The sequence below is a fragment of the Ictalurus furcatus genome, chromosome 10 (genome assembly GCF_023375685.1).
Source record: "Ictalurus furcatus strain D&B chromosome 10, Billie_1.0, whole genome shotgun sequence".
Lineage (NCBI taxonomy): Eukaryota > Metazoa > Chordata > Actinopteri > Siluriformes > Ictaluridae > Ictalurus > Ictalurus furcatus.
In genome coordinates this window covers 17604929-17628599 of record NC_071264.1, presented here as the reverse complement: position 1 = coordinate 17628599, position 23671 = coordinate 17604929, and the positions used below count along the sequence as shown (strand labels likewise).

Sequence of the window (23671 nt, the reverse complement as noted above, 5' to 3'; positions counted from 1 at the left end):
TTAAAATGTCAGAAAGCTAACATGTAAAATGTTTTGACTTGAGAGCTATAACAGTAGGAGTAGACCTAATGTTCAACACTCTGGTGGTAGTGCCAGTCAACCCCTGATGTTTAAGCAGGGACCATGAAACAGCCGAAAGCAACAGAGTTGAAAAGCTCAGAGACCTGGAGGCAGAGAATATGGTCTAAGTGCATCAGTGATGGAAGGAAGTTCATGAAGGGCTTTAAAAGCAAATCAAAGAATCTGAAATTGGAGACTAAAACTGGGATCATGTGAGCCCTTTAAAAATCTTTTTTAAAGAACTGTTATTAAACAGTTTACACTGTCAGTATTTATCATGTTGTTGTTGCTATTGTTATAAACTTAAAGAAAGAGCAGCTGTGTTCAGCAGCATTAAACAAAGGGTTAAACAAAGCCAAAGCATCCAGAGGTGAGAAATGTTTGTAGAGTCACAAGTCTGCATTGAGGTATAACCGTCTGATCGTACACTGTGACTAGCCATGAAACCGTGACACCATTAAAAAACCCTACTCATGGTCTGACCAACAGACTTACTGTCCACTTTAATGCTCAGTTACAATTGTCCTGGTGTATTGTACAATAAGTCGGCCCTGTTGGTAGATGTGATTAACATTTTGTCTAATATTTTCTTATAAATGGAAAAAAAAAAGTCTTTCTTTCTGAACTCTTCCAGGCAAAAGCACTCCAACTAACCTATCCGGATCTGTGGATTCAGCCAAGTCAAGCGATCCCTTCCAGCCCTTCGGCTCTGACGCTAACGACCCGTTTCAGAGTAAAAAGGGGCTCGGGGACCCGTTTAGTGGCAAAGATCCTTTTGCTCCATCTGCTTCAAGTAAAGCCACTAAAGATTCTTCCTTGGGTTTTGCAGACTTCAGCTCTGTAAGTTGAGCTTAGTGATACTACTCTTCTTGTCCAGTCCACCTTTTCTTTTCTTTTTTTTGTTTTTTTATTTCTTTGTTCCCTCAAACATTCTCTGCTTTCTAGTGAGGTTTCTGGAACAGACCACACCATTTGGCTTCTGTAGCTCTCAGTCTATGCTGTTGCCTCATGCTGGCTATTCTCCATCTCTACTGCCATTACTTTTTGAGATGAACCAACTCCGTGAAATGATCTGTAATAATGAGAGAGGGGAAAATCCCCAGCAAATATAGGTGGTTGTGTTGCAGCTGCACTGATTTATGGGGCACTTTGACAGGAAAGGTTGCTACTTCCACCCTTCCTGGGGCAAAATTTGACTCTCTTTGAAATGTAAAATGGGTTACGTTTGGTGTTGTGCACATCAGAGCTTGATTTCTTACTATATTATTTTCTTCTCAATCTAAGTAAAACTTGTTCAAACGTAACTAGGTGCAACCTGGAGGAATGGAATTTTCCATTTAAATGCCAGAAAGTAATCTTGCGATATTTTACCTTTTTTCCCCCCACAACTACTGTGCACAGTTTTCACAAAACTTGACAAAATTGTATGGTGGCGGTTCTTTTTTTTTAGCAAAAAAGGAATTAGAGTTTTCCTCAGACAAAATGCATCATCACGTGTCTTTGAAATGTACACCGATCAGCTGTAACATTGAACCTTCTGAAAGGTGATGTGAATAACATTGATTATCTCATTACAATGGCAAAAATGGGAAAGCGTAAGGATCTGTGCGACGTTGACAAGGCCCTAATTGTGATGGCTAGACGACTGGGTCAGAGCATCTCCAAAACAGCAGGTCTTGTGCAGTGTTCCCGGTATGCAGTGGTTAGTACCTACCAAAAGGGGTCCAAGAAAGGACAACCGGTGAACCGGCGACAGGGTCATAGGCGCCCAAGGCTTATTGATGCACGTGGGGAGCGAAGGCTAGCCCGTCTGGTACGATCCACAGAAGAGCACAAACTACTGAAAAGGGTAATGCTGGCTATGATTAAAAAGGTGTCAGAACACACAGTGCATCACAGTTTGCTGTGAATGGGGCTACAAATGCGCAGATCGGTCAGAGCGCCCATGCTGACCCCCGTCCACTGCTGAAAGAGCCTACGGTGAGCATGTGAGCATCAGAACTGGACCATGGAGCAATGGAAGAAGATGGCCTGGTCTGAGGAAGCACGTTTTCTTTTACATCATGTGGACAGCTGGGTGTGTGTGTGTCTTTTACCTGGGGAAGAAATGGCACCTGGATGCACTATGGGAAGAAGGCAAGCTGGCGGAGGAAGTGTGATGCTCTGAGCAATGTTCTGCTGGAAACCTTGGGTCCTGGTATTCATGTGGATGTTACTATGACACATACCACCTACCTAAACATTGTTGTGGACCAAGTACACCTCTTCATGGCAACGGTATTCCCTTATAGCAGTGGCCTCTTTCAGCAGGATAATGTACCCTGCTAAGATGTTCAGGAATGGTTTGAGGAACATGACTGAGTTCAAGTTGTTGACTTGGCCTCCAAATTCCCCACATCTCAATCCGATCAAGAATCTGTGGGATGTACTGGACAAACAAGTCTGATCCATTAAGGCCCAATGTTGCTACTTAGAGGACTTAAAGGATCTGCTGCTAATGTCTTGGTGCCAGATCCCACAGCACACCTTCAGAGGTCTTGTGGAGTCCATGCCTCAACGTGGCACAGCTGTTTTGGCACACAAGGGCACAATATTAGGCAGGGGATTTTAATGTTATGACTAATCGCTGTATATCAAATGAGATTCTGACTCTGTGAACATCCGTGAAATAGCCTCACTTTTTTTCTCTCTCTCTCTTGATGTTAATAAGACAAAAAAAATGCAGCTTTCATGTGACCGAGAAATCGCAAAGCATAAACTCCTCTATCCCGAAAATGTCGGAAAACTTATAAAGCACCGACATTGGAGACTTCTTCCAGAAAACTTCACAATATCATGATTCACGATTACACATTTTACGTGATCGTCTGGTGTACCATATAAGAATGAGTGCATTAATATAAACCTGTGATTTGCAGCTGCACTATTGTCAGAGCTGCTGTTATAGAAACTCAATCAACACTTTATGACCAATCAGAATCCAGAATTCAGCAGCGCTGGGGTATAAATCTAATAGACATTATATTACTGAATGGTGAGCTGGCACATGACTAAGGCAAGCATAGCATTAAAACATTGTTTTAATGATATGTTTAAAGAAAACATCAGACTTTGGACCCATGGCATGCTGACAGAAAGCCACTGTTACACCCTTAGCATGGCCTTTTCCCTCATGATTAAGTTGCTGTGATTAAGAGCGTCTTCCAGGGGTTTTTTTCCAAGAGAAATTGTTATATAGGCTAGACTATTGTCATAATCTCATTATTTTAGGTTAATTTATATGCATACAGTTTAACATGGTAGTTCTAAGACTGGACCTTGATTTAAGTGAAAAGGTCATCTGTAGGTTTATCCTATACACGCTGAGGGTTGTTTATGGTCTAGGTTATTGGCAGTAGGGGGCTTTTGGAGGCGCTTCCATGGTGACTGGTTGACAGGAAGGAGCAGTATCACTACTCAGCTCTCAGCCTGGAGATTTCTCAGCATGGGATTTGTTTGTGCACTCATTATTTATAACTCATCATCATCTCCTCTCTCAGCTGTCATTCTCCTGTCTTTGTGCATGCGATGGGGACACAGTGTTTGCTAACTCCTGATTTGTCCATCAGTATTACTGCTAAATGTACGATATTTGAAAAATCATTCCATGATTTTTTTCTTCTTCATACTACTAATAATTATAATCATCATAATGGTCACCTCTGCCAGAAAGTGTCCTTTAGTCTTTTTTGAGACATTATGGTAAAGACTAAAGCACTCTGTTTTGTGCTGTTGGAAAATAATCAATGACAGGGTGGTGTGGTGTGGTGAAGCAGACTTGCTGTTACCATGCTGAAGTTGATTATTTTCCTATAATAGCACATTACAAAGTGTGTTATTCCTCTAATACCACAACAAATGCCATTTTATGGTTTTGAAACGTGCCTAATTTTGTTTTAAATGTCTCATACAATAGATTTACATGCATCCAAGGTCAAAAATTTTATAATAAAGCTCATAATTTAAATTGCAGCATAACCTTTATCCCCCCCCCCCCCCCCCCCCCCCCCCCGCCCACCCTGTGTCACAAACGACTCGTTCAATGATCGGTTCTAAAGGATTCATTCTAAACTCCTCCTTTCAGAGCGCATACTCTGCTCTGATTGGTCAGATGTCCCAGTTTGTTGTGATTGATCTACCGCTGTCAGCGTGTGTCGAAAAGGAAACGGCCATTACCATAACGAGTTTCAGCTCCTGTTCGCGAGCAGCCGATGAAGACCAGGGGCGGGGTTTTTTGTTACAAGCCTACGTAGGTTAGTACAGGAAGTAAGGTCTGGAATTACTAGCGACTCGTTTCAGCTGTTCAGAATCGGTTCCTTCTTTTGGGAGTCAATAACACCGTTTTTCGTGCGCTTTGATTTTTTAAACTTTGCAGACTTTTTACCTTCACAAACAGCTCTAGAACATTATGTGAATGGTAATATTTGAAAAACCATAGTAGGTGCACTTTTAAATTAGTTTTTTTTTTAATTAAAGGATATGTCTTACATTTTATTAATTTATAGTTCATATTGTGGAACATCCATAAAACAATTCCACTCACGATCTATTCTTTCCGAATCTTTTCTCTCTCTCTCTCACTCTTAAAAAGACAAAAAAACACAGTTTCAGGTCTTGAGGCCCTGAGCCCCTGCACACATTACAAGTCAGTTTAGTTGAAAATCGCACAAATGCAATGGTGTGCAACAATATTTTACGACCTGGTAGTTTCCGATGCAGCAGCCTGAATTTTTCGCGCTGTTTATTATCGCGCGTATTATCCCTGAGTGCTGCAGGGATGACATATTTTTGTAGGCCAGCCCAGACGTTAGCATCACCCTGGTTCCCTCAACAAAAATCCAGTAGGTTTTTTCCATTGGCTTTTAGATTATTGCAAAAAATAAGCTGTGACCAACAAAAGTTTGATTCTTACATGTTTTGTGCATTAAGATAATCTTCACAAATTAGTGCTTTTATGGATTTTGAAGCCTAAATCCAATCACCACAAGTAAAAAGCTAAAGTTACGCTATAAACGAACTACACCATGGTTGCATGACTTCATCACCACCACTAAAGTTCTGACAGCTCTTTCAAAGTTTCAAAGAGTGCGAGTATAAACACAATGAGGCTGTAGTAGATGGGTTTTCCTGTTCGGCGTGATGACGTTTATTGTCCCATCTTCGTTTTTCTTCTTCAGACGTTTTCCTCACCTCCTGATTGGTCAACTTCAAGTAGATCGGCTCGTTCAACCGCACATGCTACGTGAATTGAGGCTGACCACGCCTGATTTTTTTTCCCAACATGTTTAAAAATGTTCGGAAGGTCGTAAACTGCTCGCAAGCAGCTCGGCTCCGCTCATAATACCTCTCGCACGACATGAGCCACAACCACACGAGCACCGACGCTTTCCACGTGACCGCATTCTATCCTGTCAGGAGCTCGCATAGCAGGCAAAGATCACACCAGGTACGCTCGCCTTACTGAGAAACCTCAAAGCGTAAACTCCTCTGTCCTGAAGGCTTTCTCATGTCGGAAAACTCTCTGACCGGAATGAAGCTCTGACACTGGAGACTCCTTTCAAAAAGTGTTCTATAAACTTCTCGTCACAGAAAATTTCCCCACGTATATAGCGATGACGCTTTTGAAGAGCGCATTAATATAAACCTGTGATTTGCAGCTGCATTACTGTCAGAGCTGCTGTTATTGGAACATTCTCTGACCAATCAGAATCCAGCTATGTGGTATAATGGGTTTTGGTTTTTTCCCATTACATTTCTGTGCAGTGGTGACCTCGTTCTCCTCAGTGCCACGCCTTTTATTCTGCAGTTAATCTGATGTGCATGTTCTTCTCACGTCCATCCTGTTTGTTCAGTTTCTGTTCTCAAAGGAAACGGAATTTGTTCCTTTCTGAGCCTCCCATTTTGAAATCAGTGCATGTTTCATTTTCCTGTTTGAGTTTATTGCTTTCAGAAAGCCTCATTTAAAGATCGACTGTCTGTTCTTGGTGTTAGTGGTCTGTTCGACGTCCATCCTGCCCTTATTCTGTGTGCAATTCAGTCAGTCCTGCGTGACACGTGTTTTCTCAAGTGGTTTTTATTTTTTGTGTGTGTATGAACTAATTTTCTCTTACAGGGAGTGAGAAAACGAAGGTAAGATCGTCTGAGAATTTGGTAGGCAGAAATGTAAAGTGACATGCATAAGTATTCACCCCCTTTCACTGTTCCACATTTTGTAGTGTTGCGATCTGGAAGTATAACGGCCTTAATTGGGATTATGACATGAATCTACATAAAATAACCCGAATTGTTGAAGTGAAAGGAAAATATCAATATAGTTTCCAGAATTATCTACAATTTAAAAAAACATAAAAGTTACGATTGCATAAGTATTCACTGCGATTGCTGTGAAACACCTAAATTGGCTCTGGTGCAACCAGTACCAATCTGAAGTCCCACAATGAGTTGAATGGAGTCGAGCTGTGTGCAATTAGTGTCACATGACTTCAATATACATATGGCTGTTCCTGAAAGAACCCAGAGTTTGTTAGAGAACATACCTAAACAAGCAGCTTCGCAAACATCGAGAATCTAACAAAACAATGTTCTGGAAGAGTATCAGTCAGAGTTTGGTTATAAACCGATATCACATACATCAGGCACAGTGCCATTAAATATATTGTTAAATGGAACGAATATTATATAACCACAACTCTGCCTAGAGGAGACTTTTGGAATCTATGGAAAGCCTGTTGAACACTATTAAATTAATTATTATAAAATGGAAAGACTATGGTACAACCGTGACTCTGCCTAGAGGAGGCCGTCCACCAAAAGTCAGTGACTGCGTAAAGAGGGGACTAGTCAAAGAAGCAACCAATATTACGAGCCAGTTTGGTAGAATCATGATATAAAATCCCAATCAAGTCCATTTCAGTTCCAGGCTGTAACATTTACCAAATGTGGAAAAGTGCAGGGAGGGTCGGGGAGGGAGTGTAGAATACTTATGCAAGTCACTTTATTAAGAATGAGGGCATTTAATAAATCAAATCAGTAGTCCTCTATTGGGCATTTTTCTGGTCTGGGGTTAGGTATTGTAAGACATTCAGTTTTAAAAATAAAACCGTGTACACAGTCTTTCTTGTTCAAAACATCTTCAACTCATTCTCTAATTTGGCTATATTTGGATGTGAAGCTGGGATCATGTGACAATCGTGGTGTGTTCTGTGCTCACTCTACAGCGCAAAATCGGAGATGCCAATATTTACATAAGCTGTGGCATTTACATGTACATATTTTTTATTATTTTTATTTTTTTTTACATGTTGCTCTGGTGATAGAAGAGAGATTGCATAAAGTAGCGGTCAGACCAAACACAAATAAATTCTTCTTGATGAAAAGCTGATGGGAAATGGGACATGAAATATTGACATATTTGTTCCTAATAGCATTAAAAAAATTTTTTTATTGTTGCTTGCTGCACATTTGGTGGTGGGGGGGCATCTTGTCCACTGATATACGCCAGAGGTTTTGTGGGGTTTATTTTCTCTCTGCCGGCTAGAATTTACTTTTTGGCAGTGTTGAATCCTCTGCTAAAATAAAATATTTTATACTGCCGGAGAGTAGTTTGTATTTTGGTAAATGTATTTTGGTGGTAACTGTAGACAGAAGGTCTAACTGTAGAAATACTAGTGCATTTAATATTTCGTGTTTGTGCATCTGTGTGTGTTTCCATTTTATCTTTTCCAATTCTGTTTATTCTCACGCAAATCTGTGTATCAAAGTCTACTTTTATACATGCTAACTTGTTAAAGTCTGTGTCCACACTGACCACATTGCTCCACTGTGTTGTGTGGTTTTTTTTTTTTTGGTTTGTTTTGTTTTGTTCTTTTTTGTTTTTCTCCCCTCGTCCTCCAGTTTGGGAATGAGGCGCAACAGATGGAGTGGGCCAAGCGAGAGAGCGAGCGAGCTGAGCGCGAGAGGCTGAAAAGACTCAGGCAGCAGGAGCAGGAGGACCTGGAACTGGCCATTGCGCTCAGCAAAGCTGAGATGAACAACACCTGAATGCTGGCTTCTCCCTCTCACACACCATCTTTACATCACTGCAGCAGAGGAAAGAGTGTGTGCGAGTGTGTGCGAGTGTGTGCGAGTGTGTGCGAGTGTGTGCGAGAGCGCTGGAGAATGAGTGAGATGTGTATGATGTGAGGAAAGGTTTTTAATGTTTTAAACATCTTTTACTTTTTAATGTAATGATGGGGCAACCCGTGTGTTATGTGAATGGGCTCGTGCATTCTACATGCACTGCATTAACCTGCACTACTCTGACACAATTTATTTAAAGTGTGTGTGTGTGTGAGAGAGAGAGAGAGAGAGAACCTGTGAATGGACTCATCCATAGTGATTTTAATCAGGAAAAAGAACATTCACACACATTCCCACTTTACCCCAAAGACATGTTTGGTGTCTCTCGTTTGTATCTTTATTGTTTTTTTTTTTAAATTGGTTTTAGTAATAGATGACTATATCACTAAAATCTTTTGTGTAAATATTGTCCATGTCCTGGCCTTCAGTGATGTCACCCAGACGTGCTGATGTGGTTTAGGACATCTGAGAACAACTGAAAGTTTTCATAGTTTGGAATCATTTAACCCTCCATAGGCTCAGTATCTTAATGCTTTAATACAGAACAAAGCAAACTAGTTAGAGGACTGAACTTGAGGAACCTACAGTCCTCCACGCAGCTCCATCAACACAGGAAGAGAGAGACCGAGATCAAGGCAGATGTGTGTGAGCTGTGAAAAGAATGATCCACGCTTAGGTGGTAGAGCTACCGTGGTGCTTGAAAGTTTGTGAACATAAAACACTGATCAGATTTACACACAAGTCCTAAAACTAGACAAGGAGAATCCAATTAAATAAACAAGACAAAAATATTATACTTGGTCACTTAATTATAGAGGGAAATGATCCAATATTAAATATCTGTAAGTGGCAAACGTATATGAACCTTTGCTTTTAGTATCTGGTGTGACTCCCTTGTGCAGGAATAACTGCAGCTAAACGTTTCCGGTAACTGTTGATCAGTCCTTGGAGGAATTTCGGCCCATTCCTCAGTACAGAACAGCTTCAACTCTGGGATGTTGGTGGGTTTCCTCAAATGAGCTGCATTGACTTGACCATTCCAAAACATTAACTTTATCCCTCTTTAACCATTCTTTGGTAGAACGACTTGTGTGCTTAGGGTCGTTGTCTTGCTGCATGACCCACTTTCTCTTGAGCTTTAGCTCACAGACAGATGACCTGATATTTTCCTTTAGAAATTGCTGATGTAACTCTGAAGTCATTGTTCCATCAATGATGGCAAGCCGTCCTGTCCCAGATGCAGCAAAACAGGTTCAAACCACGATACTACCACCATCGTGTTTCAGAGATGGAATAAGGTTGTTATGCTGGAATGCAGTGTTTTCTCCAAACAAAACACTTCTCATTTAAACCAAAAGTTCTCTTTTGGTCTCATCCATCCACAAAACATTTTTCCAATAGCTTTCTGGCTTGTCCACATGATCTTTAGCAAACTGCAGACAGGCAGCAGGGTTCTTTTTTCGAAAGCAGTGGCTTTCTCCTTGTAACTCTGCCATTCACACCGTTGTTCAGTGTTCTGATGGTGGACCCATAAATGTTAACATTAGCCAATGTGAGAGAGGCCTTTAGTAGTGTAGAAGTTACCCTGGGTTCCTTTGTGACCTTGTGGACTATTACACATCTTGCTTTTGGAGTGATACTTGCTGCTGGACCACTCCTGGGGAGGGTCTTGAAATTCCTCCATTTGTACACAATCTGTCTGACTGTGGATTGATGGAGTCCAAACCCTTTAGAGATGTTTTTGTAACCTTTTCCAGCCTCATGAGCTTCAACAAATCTTTTTTGTGCTGTTCTTTAAAAATAGGTCACTGACACCTTATTGTCATCCCTTGACTCTAATTTCACCTTCAAATTAACTGCTAATCCTAGAGATTCACATGGTTTTGCCACTCACCGATATGTAATATTGGATCATTTTCCTCAATTAATAAATGACCAAGAATAATATTTTTGTCTCTTGTTCAATTTGGTTCTCTTTGTCTGCTTTTAAGACTTGTGTGAAAATCTGATGGTGTTTTAGGCCCTATTTATGCAGAACTATAGAAAATCCTAAAGGGTTTACAAACTTTCAAGCACCACTGTATATGCTCGGGAAAGTGTAGCCTGATGGAGCTGAGACAATCCCCAAAAACACACATGGAGTTCTGTTAGAAGAAGCATAAGTTGGAGAAAGCTCATTGGCTGCTGACCTTCATGGTGGTAGAGTCATGGAGAGTCACCTTCTTGTTGGCTTGCTTCACATGCTTCAAATCTGTGAGAATTATCTCCAAGATTAATACAGCATAATAGACTTTGAGGAAAGTGCTATCTGCCCTCTTCCACATGCATGAGCTCACAGATGCCCTCATTGGCTGTTGTTGCTGTTACCGGGGGGTGGGTATGCCCCTCCCACCCAGCGAGCATAGCCAGTTTTGCTCCATTGGATTCTTCTGATGATGGGGCGAATGATTTTCCATTGTGGCCAAAGTGGTCAAGCCCGTTTAACCTTTTGGTTAACCCTTTTACCAACACCTTTGAGACTTCCTATGTCTGCCAGTTGAAGGTCTGTAGAAATGGTGGACAAATTTCATATATAAAAAAGACAAAAGCAAACATCAGACATCAAACATTTCCGGACTACATGTGGGGTAAAGAGGAAAATTGTGTACGTTTGATATGAGACCATGCGTTATTCTGTAACAATTCTGTAACTCATGTTCTAAAGAAAAACGTTAAGATGAAAATGCTCACAATTTCTGAAGCCTTTAGTCAGTTCTCTATTTCCCTGTCACAGACCCTGAGCTGAACTGCGTGGTACGTGACTGGGGCATAGTATAACATATTTTTTAAAAAAAAGGATCTGGGAGTCATAATAAGTTCTGATCTTGCCAAGTATGAAAGGTTGAAAAGAAAATTCAATTCCTTTTATGTTCTGTACCCTTTCTGTGTCTGGCTGATGCGTAGAGATGTCATGCAGATTGGAAGTGATTTGACCCTTTCTTCACTTGTGAGAGCAGTGCTGTATTGTAGGTCTGGTACACACACACACACACACACACACACACACGGAGCTCCCACTCCTGTGCAGGTTTGAATTTTCTTTGCTGATTCAGCTCTGCAGCCTGTTCGCAAGATGTTCATGAGCTCATGATGTGTAGAACTTGAACCTGTGCAGGACTTCAGGAGTGGAGATGAGAGGCTGTGAAAAAATCCGTTCATATCATTTTAATTTTGTTTTAATTTGCTGTCGATCACTGAGACGCCTAGCGTTTTTCCCAAACGAAAGCTTATTTGTTCTCCATAAGCACAAGCTACTAAAGATGGTGAAATCTTGTTACGATATTAGTCCTGATCATCTTCCAGACTGTGATTAGAAACATCATCTGAACAAATTCTGCTAACTTCGCCAGTTCCCTGCTTTACCCTTTCAGTATTAATCGAGACGTTTCCTGAGTTCTTTTACTAAAACTTTCCTGTATTTTACTTGAACCGTATGCTGCCTGCCATGTTTAAACCTGTGGTTTTAATATTTTGAGTTGTTGAAGTGAATTTGTTCTTGTTCAGACTTTCTCACCATGGACACATGGACTTTATAGACTTCCTCGAGCTGAGAACATTAACTGTTCACCCTTCAGCTGCAGTCCTCTGTGTGGGCCGGAGTAAAGCAACTCGGTTCAGGGACTACTAGAGTTCAAGTAAAGGTGCCACTGATATTCAGTGTGCTGTTTAGAATCACCTGTTAACTGTAACGTAGTCTACTGAAAGACAAATATTTTTGGTTTGCTCCTGTAATACTCCTTTGCTGACTAGGTGTGTTTCCCCCCTCCCCCCTTTTCTTTCCTCTTATGAGTAGGCATGTGCAGAAAATTGATATCGTTATACAAAAGGTAAAGAATAAAACACTTGTAGACATTCTGTTTTTGGAAAATAATCAACATTGAGGTGGTTGACACAAAGTCCTACAGCAGCACACCTTTTAATTGTTTTTTCCCCCCCTTTTATACCACAGCAGCTTGCCAACAATTACAACTTTATTTATTGAAGAATAGCATGTCATACTTTTTAGGCCATTTATAGCTGTTTTAATGTTGTGGTACATCCATGAAACAAGTTCCTGTTGTCACCTTTTTTTAGCAGCTATATAAAAAAAAAGTTCCCTAACCCTTTCCCTTTCTCTTAAAGTTAATAAGAATAAAAACACTTTGTAATATTACTGAGGAACCTCAGGACATAAATTCCTCAAAAAGATGCGTCAGAAAAGATACAGCTTTATCACGGACCGTTACAAAATTTTGACACCGGAGACTCCTTCCATAAACGTCTCCGTACAGAAAACTTCATAACAATAATTCTGTACGTTTTTAGGAGCATCAGCCATCAAGTCCCTGTGTAAGATGTTACTATAGAAACAATAATGTGTTCGAATGAGCACATTAATATAAAACTGTGATTTGCAGTTGCACTACTGTCTGATCTGTTCTAGAAAATTTATAATTTTCTGATCAATCAGGATCCAGAGTTCAAGATTAGACAGCTCCAGGATCAGCACATGCCTATTCAGAAGCAGCAACATGACACTTTTATTTTAGCATTAACTTAACAATGTTACTGTATTCGTCTGGAGGAGCTGGGTTTTTTTTGTTTGTTTTTTTTTTTTCCTAAATCCAGATGAACCTTCTCTGAAAATATTTCAATACAGAAAGTTAGGTTCTGTTAATAGTTTACACCATCTTTAACTCTTATTCAATGTGGAATTTTTTTTTGTTTTTGTTAGTTTTTGTATTTCCATTATTTTCTCTTTTTTATTTTTTGGGAGCTAAATAACACGATGCCTCACATTTCAATGCCCACTCGTGCTGTATTCGTCTTTGTTACCTCCATTGTGCAATAGTTTGTATATTTTTATTTGTGTACTGAAATACCTGTAAACTCATTTTAACTCTTATTTCTTTATGAAAAATGTGGGTGTTTTAAATGCCTGTTCATGTCAAAGCAAACGATTCACCGATCTCGCGCTGGTTGCGCTCTTTTCGGCCTGCCTTATTCCCTCGCCTCTAGACAACGGACAGACCAAATTATTAATCACCATACTGAAATGCATTTATAAAAAACATAAGTACATAATGTATATCACGTTATATTTGTCTTATAAAAAAACAACAAATAACTCCAAATGTGTAACTGGATGCATTTAAAAAGATTCCAGAAATTAATAGTCACTAGAAAAGCTTGGGTTTATTTGAAGATGCCAATGCTTGCTATGTGGTCCTTTTGTTTCACAGAATAAAATATACACCATTTCAGATACACAGTTGTGTCCTCTATGATTATTTGATGATAAATACTTTAGATTTGGATCTACAAGTGACTAATTTACAGCAGGGATGTTTACTTTGGGTGGGTGAAGAAATGTTTTCTACAGTTTATTGCTCTCATGTCAACTAATTGAATTGTGCTTTAGCTTCTTGAGAGAGTTATGAGTAAGAAAATGAAAACAAAGAGCAGCTGCAGCATGAACCTGTGCCGACGTTGGCTAACTCAAGCCGCGTGAACTAACAGGAAATTCCAGGCTATGTTTTTTTTATTTACTTGACATGTGGTGTTGGTGGTGCAATGAAAATGGAGGATCTGGGAGTCTGATAAAGTCGATTACCTGCCAAATCCTCTGTCTGATGTTTACTTGTGCTGCATTCTTCTCTCCTTATTTACCTCCTTTTTTCCCTGGAGGTCTTCATCCCTAATTTCTAGAGAATAAATAATACAAATTAAGCAATAGTCAAATAGCTTTTAGGACTTATTAGGCAATTTTATGTAATTTAAATCTTTTTTTGCTCTGCTTTGAGATTCTAAACGTACGGAAAGTCCCAGTTTATTATTCAAGCCGTTATTCAGCTTAAAGCACAATATTCATTGGACCTAATAATGGCTATGAAAGTTCATCAGAATGATCTGATTTGCTACCAAATGGAAAACCACACATTGTCTGAACAACACTCTCTTCATCTTTTACCACTGTAGGATTTCAGTTTGGCTCATGGGATGTGACAGTGTATCAGTGTGATGGTATACTATCAAGACATTCAAAATACACTATATGGCCAAAGGTATGTGGACATCTGACCATCACACCTGTATGTTACCACAAAGTGTGAAGCACATGGCTATCTAGAATATCTTTTGTATGCTGTAGCATTGAAATTTCTCTTGTCTGGAACTAAAAGGCCCAAACCTGTTCCCACATGACAATACTCCTGTGCACAAAGCAAGGTCCATGAAGACAAAATGTGTCAAGGATGGTGTGGAAGAACTCCTGTGGCCTGTATAGAGCTCTGACCTCAAAGCCACTGAACACTTTTGGGATGAATTGGAACGCTGACATCAGTGCCTGACTTCACTAATTCACTAAGCCACTCTCGTGGCTGAATGGGCAAATCCCCACAGCCACGCTTCAAAATCTAATGGAAAGCCTTTCCAGAAGAGTGGAGGCTATTATAACAGCAGTGGGGTGACTAAATCTGGAATGGGATGGTCAGGTGTCTACAAACTTTTGGCCATATAGTGTAACTACACCATTAGTTAAACCAATTGGCCTTTACACCAGACCCTGGCAGCATGTAGAGTGGTGTGAAAATATCACAACACAAGAACCAGACTAAACAGACAACCCCATCCTTTTGCTAGCACTTGCTTATAGGAAGCATAGTTTAGTGGTCTTGTCTGCGTCAAATCAAATCAATCTGAAAGCCATGATAAGAGGCACACTTTTGACTATATCTTCTGATTCTGATATGCTGCTAATTTCTATTGATTCCCACTAGGAATGATTGGAGGTGGTTGTCAGAATTTTGTGCGCTTAAAATGGCCAAAAAAGGTTAAGAACCCCTAATCTAGATTGTCATTTCCAAGTCCTTTATTTATATATATATATATATATATATATATATATATATATATATATATATATATATATATATATATATATATATATATATATGTATATATATATATATATATATATATATATATGTGTGTATATATATATGTGTGTATATATATGTGTATATATGTCCTTCAAGCAAAATATTTAAAACAAAATGTATTTTTCAAACTGTTTAAAAACGTTAAACTTACTAAATGTAAAGTGGAGCAAACTTTTTCTGTCTTGTTTTGATAAATTACTAATGGCTGATGGATCCTATTAACAAGTACGTTTTAAAGTCCAGTTACCCCAACTGTGTGGTTCCCAATCTTGGTCCTGGAGTTGCCTTACTCAGTCCACCACTGAGGGACCAGCAACAAGATTATAAACATGCTTAGATATCCGAGACAAAAAGAGAACCTATTACACAAACCATAGTCTCCCGAAAGACTTGAGAGGTGGTTGGAGAAAAAGAAAAATGCCACCAGTGCAGCAAAGTGTTCTGCTAATATTGTGATTTTAGCTTATAGCTAGAACTAGAGTGGCCCTAGAACTGAACCCTGCACAACTCCCATAGAGAGGATCAATCGTGTAAATGTGATGACAACCAGGACTAAACCAGATGAAAACTGATACCCAAACTCAGAATTAATTAGCCCGAAAATTAAAAATGACTCAATTTGTCGTTTTGAGGCCAGGGGTAGGAACCACTGGAACAACTAAGTAATTAAACCTAGCACTCTCATGGGATTTAATGTTATTGTAATGTTTTACCTTGAGCTGCTCAGTACATTTTCTCATGCTAAATTAACTAATGATTAATCTACTGTTGTTGACTTTTCAGCATCAGCAAAACAAGATTAATCCTTCTCTGTAGGATATGGTTGAAAATAACTATCTGCAGGTGTTCCCTGAGCAGAATGATATTAATTTGGGAAAAGGTGAATGTTGTGCTTTCGACATGTGTTCGTAGTGGTCCGTTGAGATCGCTGGCTGTCAGGGCAGCACATATCATACCGGTAACACAATCCCTCCTACATATTTGAAACATGCGTGTCCGTGACATAAACATAGAGTTAGCTGGCTCTGGGAAATTCTGTTTTTAAGATCTGCCAATAATGCAGCTAATGTTCCTTATGGCATGCTGATTTAAGGTTGAGATCTAATCTGAGATTGGCCTGACCTTGAGGTGTTCCAGACACAGAAAACTGGAGTGGGTTTAACCAGCTGGTGTTGGAACTGAAAGCTCTCCGTGGAGTCATGCTGCCCTGGGGGATGTTGTGGTAGTGACACAAACAACCCGATTGTCAAGTGAGTTATACTAGCTAATGGGAGCCAGATGGATTATGCTTGTCTCTCAGGCATAGGGCCTATCGCCTTTCGTTCACCGCTCAGGTGTATGTGGTAACAATGTGCAGATCAGGCAATACTAGATCCTGATGTCGTCAACATCTCAGCAAGGTTTAATAGCGCAATTCTCTCTGGCCCAAATTACATTGGATGATTGATTCTGTTACAAGGAATGAAGGATCATGGCAAACCCGGTGCTCTGTGTAGAACAAATTACCCTAAATTTAAAGTCAAGGAAGTGGAGCTGGATCTGGTCCAAATCCTCCTATAATCCTAACCAATGAGACACTACAACATGGAGTAACACACTTCTCCAGCCTGAATTAGCTCCATCCCTGGGACTCTGCTCAGGTAGGTGGAGTGGGATCAAGTCAAGATTCCGATCTATAGACCTTTGGGTTATCTCTGTCCAAGGTTGAAAGAGTTGGATAATGTCCAGACTCCACCCCCTTTACATTTGGTTTGATTCCCCCCTCATATATGAGGATTTGGATAATGTCCAGGCTCCACCCCCTGGACATTTGGTTTGACCCCCCCATGAGGCGTTGGATGAGGTCCAGACTGTACTCCCTGGATATTTGGTTTGACTCTCCACTAGGAGTTGGATCAGGTTTGACTCTTCTCCCTGGACTTTTGGTTCAACTTCTCCCACATATGAGGAGTTGGTTCGGATCAAGTCTCCACTTCTTGGACTTTTGATTCAGCTTCACCCAGATATGAGGAGTTGGATCAGGTCCAGTCTCCTGACTTTTGGTTCAGCAGTGAGGAGATCTTGCAACAGTTCCCAAGCTGCTCCTTTTGGGAGATTGCAGTGGTTTTCCAGCAGGTGGCAAACTCATCCTGCAGCATTCCAACATTCTCAAGAGCCTTACATCTGTGTATACAACCAAATGGGTTTAGCTCATTCCATCCATTCCAAGAATTCCCATGTAGAATCCAACACAGAATGCATTTGTGTTTTCCAGAAAGAAAAAGAAACAGGTCTCTCATGGTGCAGATTGAACATTTTAGGATTGCAAATGGTGTTCCATCACTGACAATCCTCCACTGTTTCAGTACTGAGATATGCATCGTACCATACCAGAACGTGTAAAAACATTTTCCAGGTGGCATCAATAATGGTGTAGTATTAACTCTTGTAGAAAAAATGTAGTAGATTAATATGATTCAGAACGGGATTTGTCATCTTACAGCTCATGGAGTTTGATCTCTTCATTTTAGTATCCGTCATGTTCACTACTGAAGCCAATATTCCTTACACACTCCTTTCAGACGAACAGTTATGACGTACTTAACACGTTACTGAACTGATTAAAAAAAAGGTGTCTTTGGAAAGTGTCAGTGCTGCTGAAACTGGCTTCAGTCTCTTGGATGGTGGGAATGAGCTCAGAGGACAGATGAATATTTCACTCTTACAATCACTTATAGTGATTTTTGGGAAGAAACTTGGTAAAGATTAGATTGTTTCAGACTACTGACTTTCTTGTAACCCATGAAGATTTCTTATTATGATTCATGTTAATGTTCAACAAGAAAATCCTTTCAATATCTGGCTAATCTGCAGTTTCCTGGTGAGCAAGAATAACAGTAAACTGTAAGGAATAAAGCACTTCTTGCGTTGTCCTGATAGGTTGCCAACATTTACAATTTTTAAAAAATATTTATTAAAGAATGACACGTCATACTTTTGACCCTTTTATAGTTTCATTTATAATTTAATTTTCTCTCTTGAAGTTAATACATTTTAAAAAATGCATTTCGATGCGTTACCGAGAAAGTGCAAAACTTAATTCTCTGTTGCAAAGCTTTGACAATGGAGACTCCTACTAAATGTTAAATAAATTTCTCCTCGCAGAAAACGTCCTCATATCACCAAGTAACGTTAATTGTTAAACTGACACGAAGGTAATCCGCACTCGTCATACACAGTTCTCACCTCGCTGTGACACTTTTACAAGTCATACTGTGTCTTACAATACATAAGAGCAATCCGAATGAACAGTTATACTCCCAAGCTGAAAAAGTGATCTGAAATCCTGAAAGTGATATGAGAGAGTTTTTCTGTTTTGCCTTTTTGAATATGCCAGTCTCAATTCCTCTTTTATGTCAAAATAACACCTTAATTTCAAATCTGATTTCTCTCGTTATCTTAAAGCCATGATGACCATGATGGTACAGCTCCACTGGTGATGTGTTCTTCCAAAAACAGCAACAAACAGAAACACCTCTGGACACACTGCCACTGAGTGCGTTTCATTTGTTGGACAGGATTGTGTTCTCTTTTAAAATGAAAGATTTTTAATATTCGCTGTTATGTTTTTTAATACTCTAGACACTTGTAGGATTTCTTATTCTATTTGACATACTTTCTCTTATACATTATGTGTTCATGTTGAATTTATTTTTTATTTTTATGACTTACAAGCCAGCCTGAATTCAATTCAAGCTAAGATCTGAGGTTGAGGGTTAAGGGTCATGAACTCACATTACCTCCAACGCTAACACAACTTTTAAGCCTCTTGAGTTGAACAGACTTGTATCTAGCCAAGCCTCAGCACAGAAAAGTGGCCTTGCTCAAAGGTCAGTAGATGGATTCGAGTATCAAAACAGTGACTGTTAAAATCTTGCACTCTGGAACCTTATAATACTGGAGAATACGAACACAAAGAACAGAGATTATTCAGAGAGAGTAGCACTCTCTGATGAAGTCATCACACCCAACACAATGTATAGAATCTCAGTTAAGTTTAATATGTACAGTAAATACACTATTTACATCACATAAATTATGTACAAGTCAAAAGACTTTGTCCCAAAACAGTTCAGATTTGTAGCCCTTGTCATGTCATGTTGAACATGTGTACAGTTTGTAATACAATTTAAAATACTTATAAACAATTAACATAAAAAAAGACCCTGATTGAAAGATTAATATACAAATATACTGTCCAAAACATTCAGTTTTCACATGGCTTGAGTGGCAGTTTTAAAAAATAAAAACATTGTCTAAAAGCTTATTTCATTTTTATTTTTATTTATTTTGTTTTTTTACATATAAGGAAATTTCATGGCACTTGAGATGTATAGTCTAGAAGTAATTTATTTTAAAAAATCATTAAAAAAAAGGCACGATCGTGATGTGGGAGGCACATCATGTTGGTATCATGTTTCTACTGATTCCAGTTGCGTCAGAGTTGTGCAGGTCCAGCCTACTCGTTCTTACAAGTGGTTCTGTTGTGTTGTTTTTGTAATTCTTTGACAAATATATTATAAAAAAAAGTAGTACCAGCTACAAATGGTTGCATAGCATTCAGCACAATGTGCAGTCTACAGATTAGATTAGAGCTTCTCAAGAAAATTTGATTGAGAACCTCTGCTGTCTAAAGTAACACAAACAGAGCAGATGCAATAAGAGAAGAACATCTTGATCGGCACAGAACAGCACTGTGCTTTAGTCCATGCTTAGTCCGGTTTCTACATGTGGCGCTTCATGTGCAGTGCGAGATGGTCGGACCTGGAGAAGGCACGCTCGCAGAGGTGACACTGGAAGGGTCGGTGGCCGGTGTGCTTCCGGAAATGGCGAGTCAACTCGTCGGAGCGGGCGAACTTCCAACCGCAACCTTCCCAACTGCAGTGATACGGCTTCTCACCTACCAAAGCACATCATACAACATTTAGATATTCTCAGGATATTCAACCATGGAATTGGTTCAACTCTGACAATAATAGTCAATATTTGATAATTATTTTAGCAATCTTACCGGTGTGTGTCCTTTGGTGTGCCTTCAGGTGTGAACTCTTGGTGTAAGTTTTGCCACATCCGGCGTAAGTGCAGGTATGAGTTGCCGTCCTCTTCCTCGGCCACGTGCGTCTCCCCCTCTTTGGTTTGGCATCCAGCTCTAACGGGGATGAAGGTGGCGTAAGGAGAACCCTCTGCCCGCCATTCGGCACTGCCATGGTGTCGAAACGAGGCTGCGCGCTTTGATATGGGAGCTGTATGTGTGTGGGGGCGTGGCATGCATAGCTTTGTGAATACGCCACCGAGTGGCACAGCTGGCTCTGAGCGTCCGTGTTAAGTGCATTGATCTCAGCTGGGCTCAGAGGCGGCGTCATGCTCCCTGAACCCTGAGGTGAATGAGCAAGCAGAGGCTGTTCATAAGCCCTCATGCAAGAACTGTCGCTCTCTCGTTTAATTTTAGGCACCATGCCCACTACAGGTCCGTAACCATCCATACGCGGCTCCACTTTGATGTGCTCAGCGACGTCCTGATTGGAGAACGCCGACCGGACCAGGAATCTTCCCTGGACAGTGGTGGTGTTGTTGGGAGGAGGATGAGGAGGAGGTGGGCAGTATGTATCCACCTCTGGACGCAGGAGCTCAGCCATCAGACTGACACCGTAAGGCGGTGGAGAGGCGTTCAGCTCAGGCACAGAGTACACCGTAGACGGAGCTGATGTGTACACATTTCTGCACTCCTGCATCCTGTAATCATTTGCCGCACTCATGCCTTGTGCTGAGAGGTTCTCTGACCCTGCCGTGTTGGCCAGAATAAACTCCAGGTCCAGGTACTTGTCAAGGTCCTCATCATCGCCTCTGACAAAGGCGTCCATGCTGTGAGACAGATCAGCCAAGCAGCTGGACAGCATGGACCTGTCCAAGTCATCCTTCCATCTCTGCAACAATAAAAGCAGTATTTAGCTTGATTTTGCACTTGATCTAATTCCTTATTTGGAAGACATTTTATTTCCCCTGAAAATATTAGGAATTCATGCTTGATTGAAAAAAACAAACAAACAAAAAAAACTATATCTAGTTTTCAGAAGTCCAAAGTTGTTCAGAGCATAAAAGATTTTAAAGGCATTATTAGTAGAGTATTCTGATGAATATACACACTATATAATATTATTTTTTATATATATATATATATATATATATATATATATATATATATATATATATGTATGTATGTATATGTATATATGTATATGTATATGTGATCATCTTTGAAACAGAAAACATGAAACCATGAAACGGTTTGCTGGTTAAAATACATTTGGATTTTGTCCGAAGCATCATGTACGTGCTCTAAGTGATTTTAAATCCATCATGTCCCGTTTGAAATGTTCAGATCCCAAAACACAACACATGAGATCTTCCCCAACACGTGAATGAACTAAAACGCACAGCTAGATCACGCGCGTTAAATAAGCACGCACGTATCTGTGCGTTTCAATACATTCACGTGTTAAAGAGTTTACAAATCACACTTTTCCACTAATCTCAGACAACAAACCCGAAACTCGATACTCACGTTTTCCCAGCATTTTTCCTTCTGAGCGGAAAAAGTTGAAATGGATGGCAAAATGGTCCCGCTTAAGGCCATCTCCAGTCAATTCAGGGGGAAAGAACACTTTAAAAAACAGGATTTCGTTCTCAAGGCTGCTCGAGCTTCAGGAGTGAGCAGCCGTGATCCGTGCACGAACACTCAGTGTGTATGTATATGTGTGTGTGTCCGTAAAAAAACACTCCAGCTCGTGCTCTCTTTCTCTTTATGTCTCTCTATGAAGCTGCTTTGCACATAAATACCACCGCGCGAGCTCAGCGCCGACCAATTGCGCGAGGCGGAGGAAATAACGCAGTGCCCGGCCCTAATTTTAGCTCTGGTATATATAGGCGGACTTGTCAGTCAGAGCCCGGAGCTGCTCTAGAAGGTCTATAGTGGAAGTTTAACACGGTTTACAAACTCACAGAATTCACTTTACACCCTTATATATTCTATAAACGCACTTCATATTAACGAACGGTTTATAAAACCTGCGCAGTTTTCTGTATTGGTGAATGTCTTGTAAACAATAAGCGACCACTTAAAATGTGTTTTGAGACTATAAACAATATTTATTATTATTATTATTATTATTATATTATTATTATTATTAATTAATTAATTACTTAATTAATTAATATTATCATTTTTATTATTTATTAGTAGGGATGCAGTGATACCTATAGTGGTATCGTGTATCAATTCAATATCATATTCCTTGTTTTCGATACCAACATTCGATATTATGTGACATAAGCTTACTGTACATTGCCATGCTAATGAACATAACAGTGTATTTCACGATTAGTAACGATTACGTAAACAGCATCTTCCTATAATACGAGTGATTAAACATCTTCAACATAAAACTGACCACAATGAGTTCAAACACTAGCTAGATGAGAAAAATGTCTACAGTACAATGCTAGGTGAGTGAAAATAGGTGGAGATGCTCTGACCCAGTCATCTAGCCATCACAGTTTGGCCCTTGTCAAAACCACTCAGATCCTTATGCTTGTCCATTTGTCCTGTTTCCAGCACATCAACTCTGAGACTTGACTGTTCACTTGCCATTGTAATGAGATAATCAATGTTAGGGCCTCCCTTTACTCTCAAAACAGCCTCAATTCTTTGTGGCATGAATGCTGCAAGATGTTGGAAATGTTCCTGAGATTCTGGTCCATGTTGACATGATTGCATAATGCAATTCTGGCAGATTTTTCTCAGTTCAACCAGATCTACCAAAGGTGTTCTACTGGATTCAGATTCAGTGACTGGGAAGAGCAGTGAAGAACATTCAACTCATTGTCATGTTCATGAAACCAGTTTGAAACTACTTTTGCTTTGAAGAATTAGAAGATGGGTAAATTGTAGCCATGAAGGGATACACATGGTCAGCAACAATACTCAAATAGGCCATGGCATTCAAGTGATGATTGATTGGTATTAATGGTCCCAAAGTGTGCCAAGAAAACATTGCCCACTCTGCATGGTTTTGTGCTGTTGTAGCCCATCCACCTCAAGTTTTGACTCAAAACTCAAAACCTCAAGTGTTGTGCATTCTGAAATGCTTTTCTGCTCACCACAGTTATACAGAGTGGTTATCTGAATTACTGTAGTCTTTCTTTCAGCTCAAAACAGTCTGGCCATTCTCCACTGACCTCTGTCATCAACTGTCACTCACTGGATTTCTGCATGATTTTATGCATTGCACTGCTGCCACATGATTGGCTGATTAGCTAATTGCATGAATGAGTGGATGTACAGGTGTTCCTAATAAAGTGCTCAGCGAATGTTTATAAAATTGTATTCACAGTACCCGTTTCTTCATTTTCAGCAGCATTAACAGTAGTGCAAATGTTTATAGAAATGTGTTCATTCT

The 23671-nt window shown here is 39.9% G+C and overlaps 2 protein-coding genes across 5 annotated transcripts in view; one reads left to right on the top strand and one right to left on the bottom strand.

Moving 5' to 3' along the window:
• The window catches only part of eps15l1a (epidermal growth factor receptor pathway substrate 15-like 1a), a 45476-nt gene extending 31971 nt beyond the window's left edge, over window positions 1-13505 (top strand). For 2 of the 4 annotated variants that reach the window (XM_053634337.1, XM_053634336.1), the window contains exons 24-25: window positions 695-900; window positions 7993-13505. In XM_053634337.1, the coding sequence (XP_053490312.1) occupies window positions 695-900; window positions 7993-8139 (353 nt within the window). In that variant the 3' untranslated portion in view covers window positions 8140-13505. The remainder of the gene's footprint in view (window positions 1-694; window positions 901-7992) is intronic. The other 2 variants (XM_053634338.1, XM_053634339.1) reach the window with 2 other exon arrangements.
• A 5690-nt stretch (window positions 13506-19195) lies between these two features.
• klf2a (Kruppel-like factor 2a) lies at window positions 19196-22036 on the bottom strand. The gene is made up of 3 exons (XM_053635468.1): window positions 21778-22036; window positions 20227-21139; window positions 19196-20115 (listed from the first exon to the last, which is right to left on the bottom strand). The coding sequence occupies exons 1-3, from the start codon at window positions 21847-21849 to the stop codon at window positions 19940-19942; spliced, it is 1161 nt and encodes a 386-aa protein (XP_053491443.1). The 5' UTR covers window positions 21850-22036; the 3' UTR covers window positions 19196-19939.
• Window positions 22037-23671: the final 1635 nt, after the last annotated feature.

Coding starts and splice junctions, on each gene's coding strand:
- klf2a (XM_053635468.1), bottom strand. CDS start 21,849: ATGGCCTTAAGCGGGACCATTTTGCCATCCATTTCAACTTTTTCCGCT. Junction 21,140..21,777: donor AGGAAAAATGCTGGGAAAAC/GTGAGTATCGAG, acceptor TTATTGTTGCAG/AGATGGAAGGATGACTTGGA. Junction 20,116..20,226: donor ACACCAAAGGACACACACCG/GTAAGATTGCTA, acceptor GTGCTTTGGTAG/GTGAGAAGCCGTATCACTGC.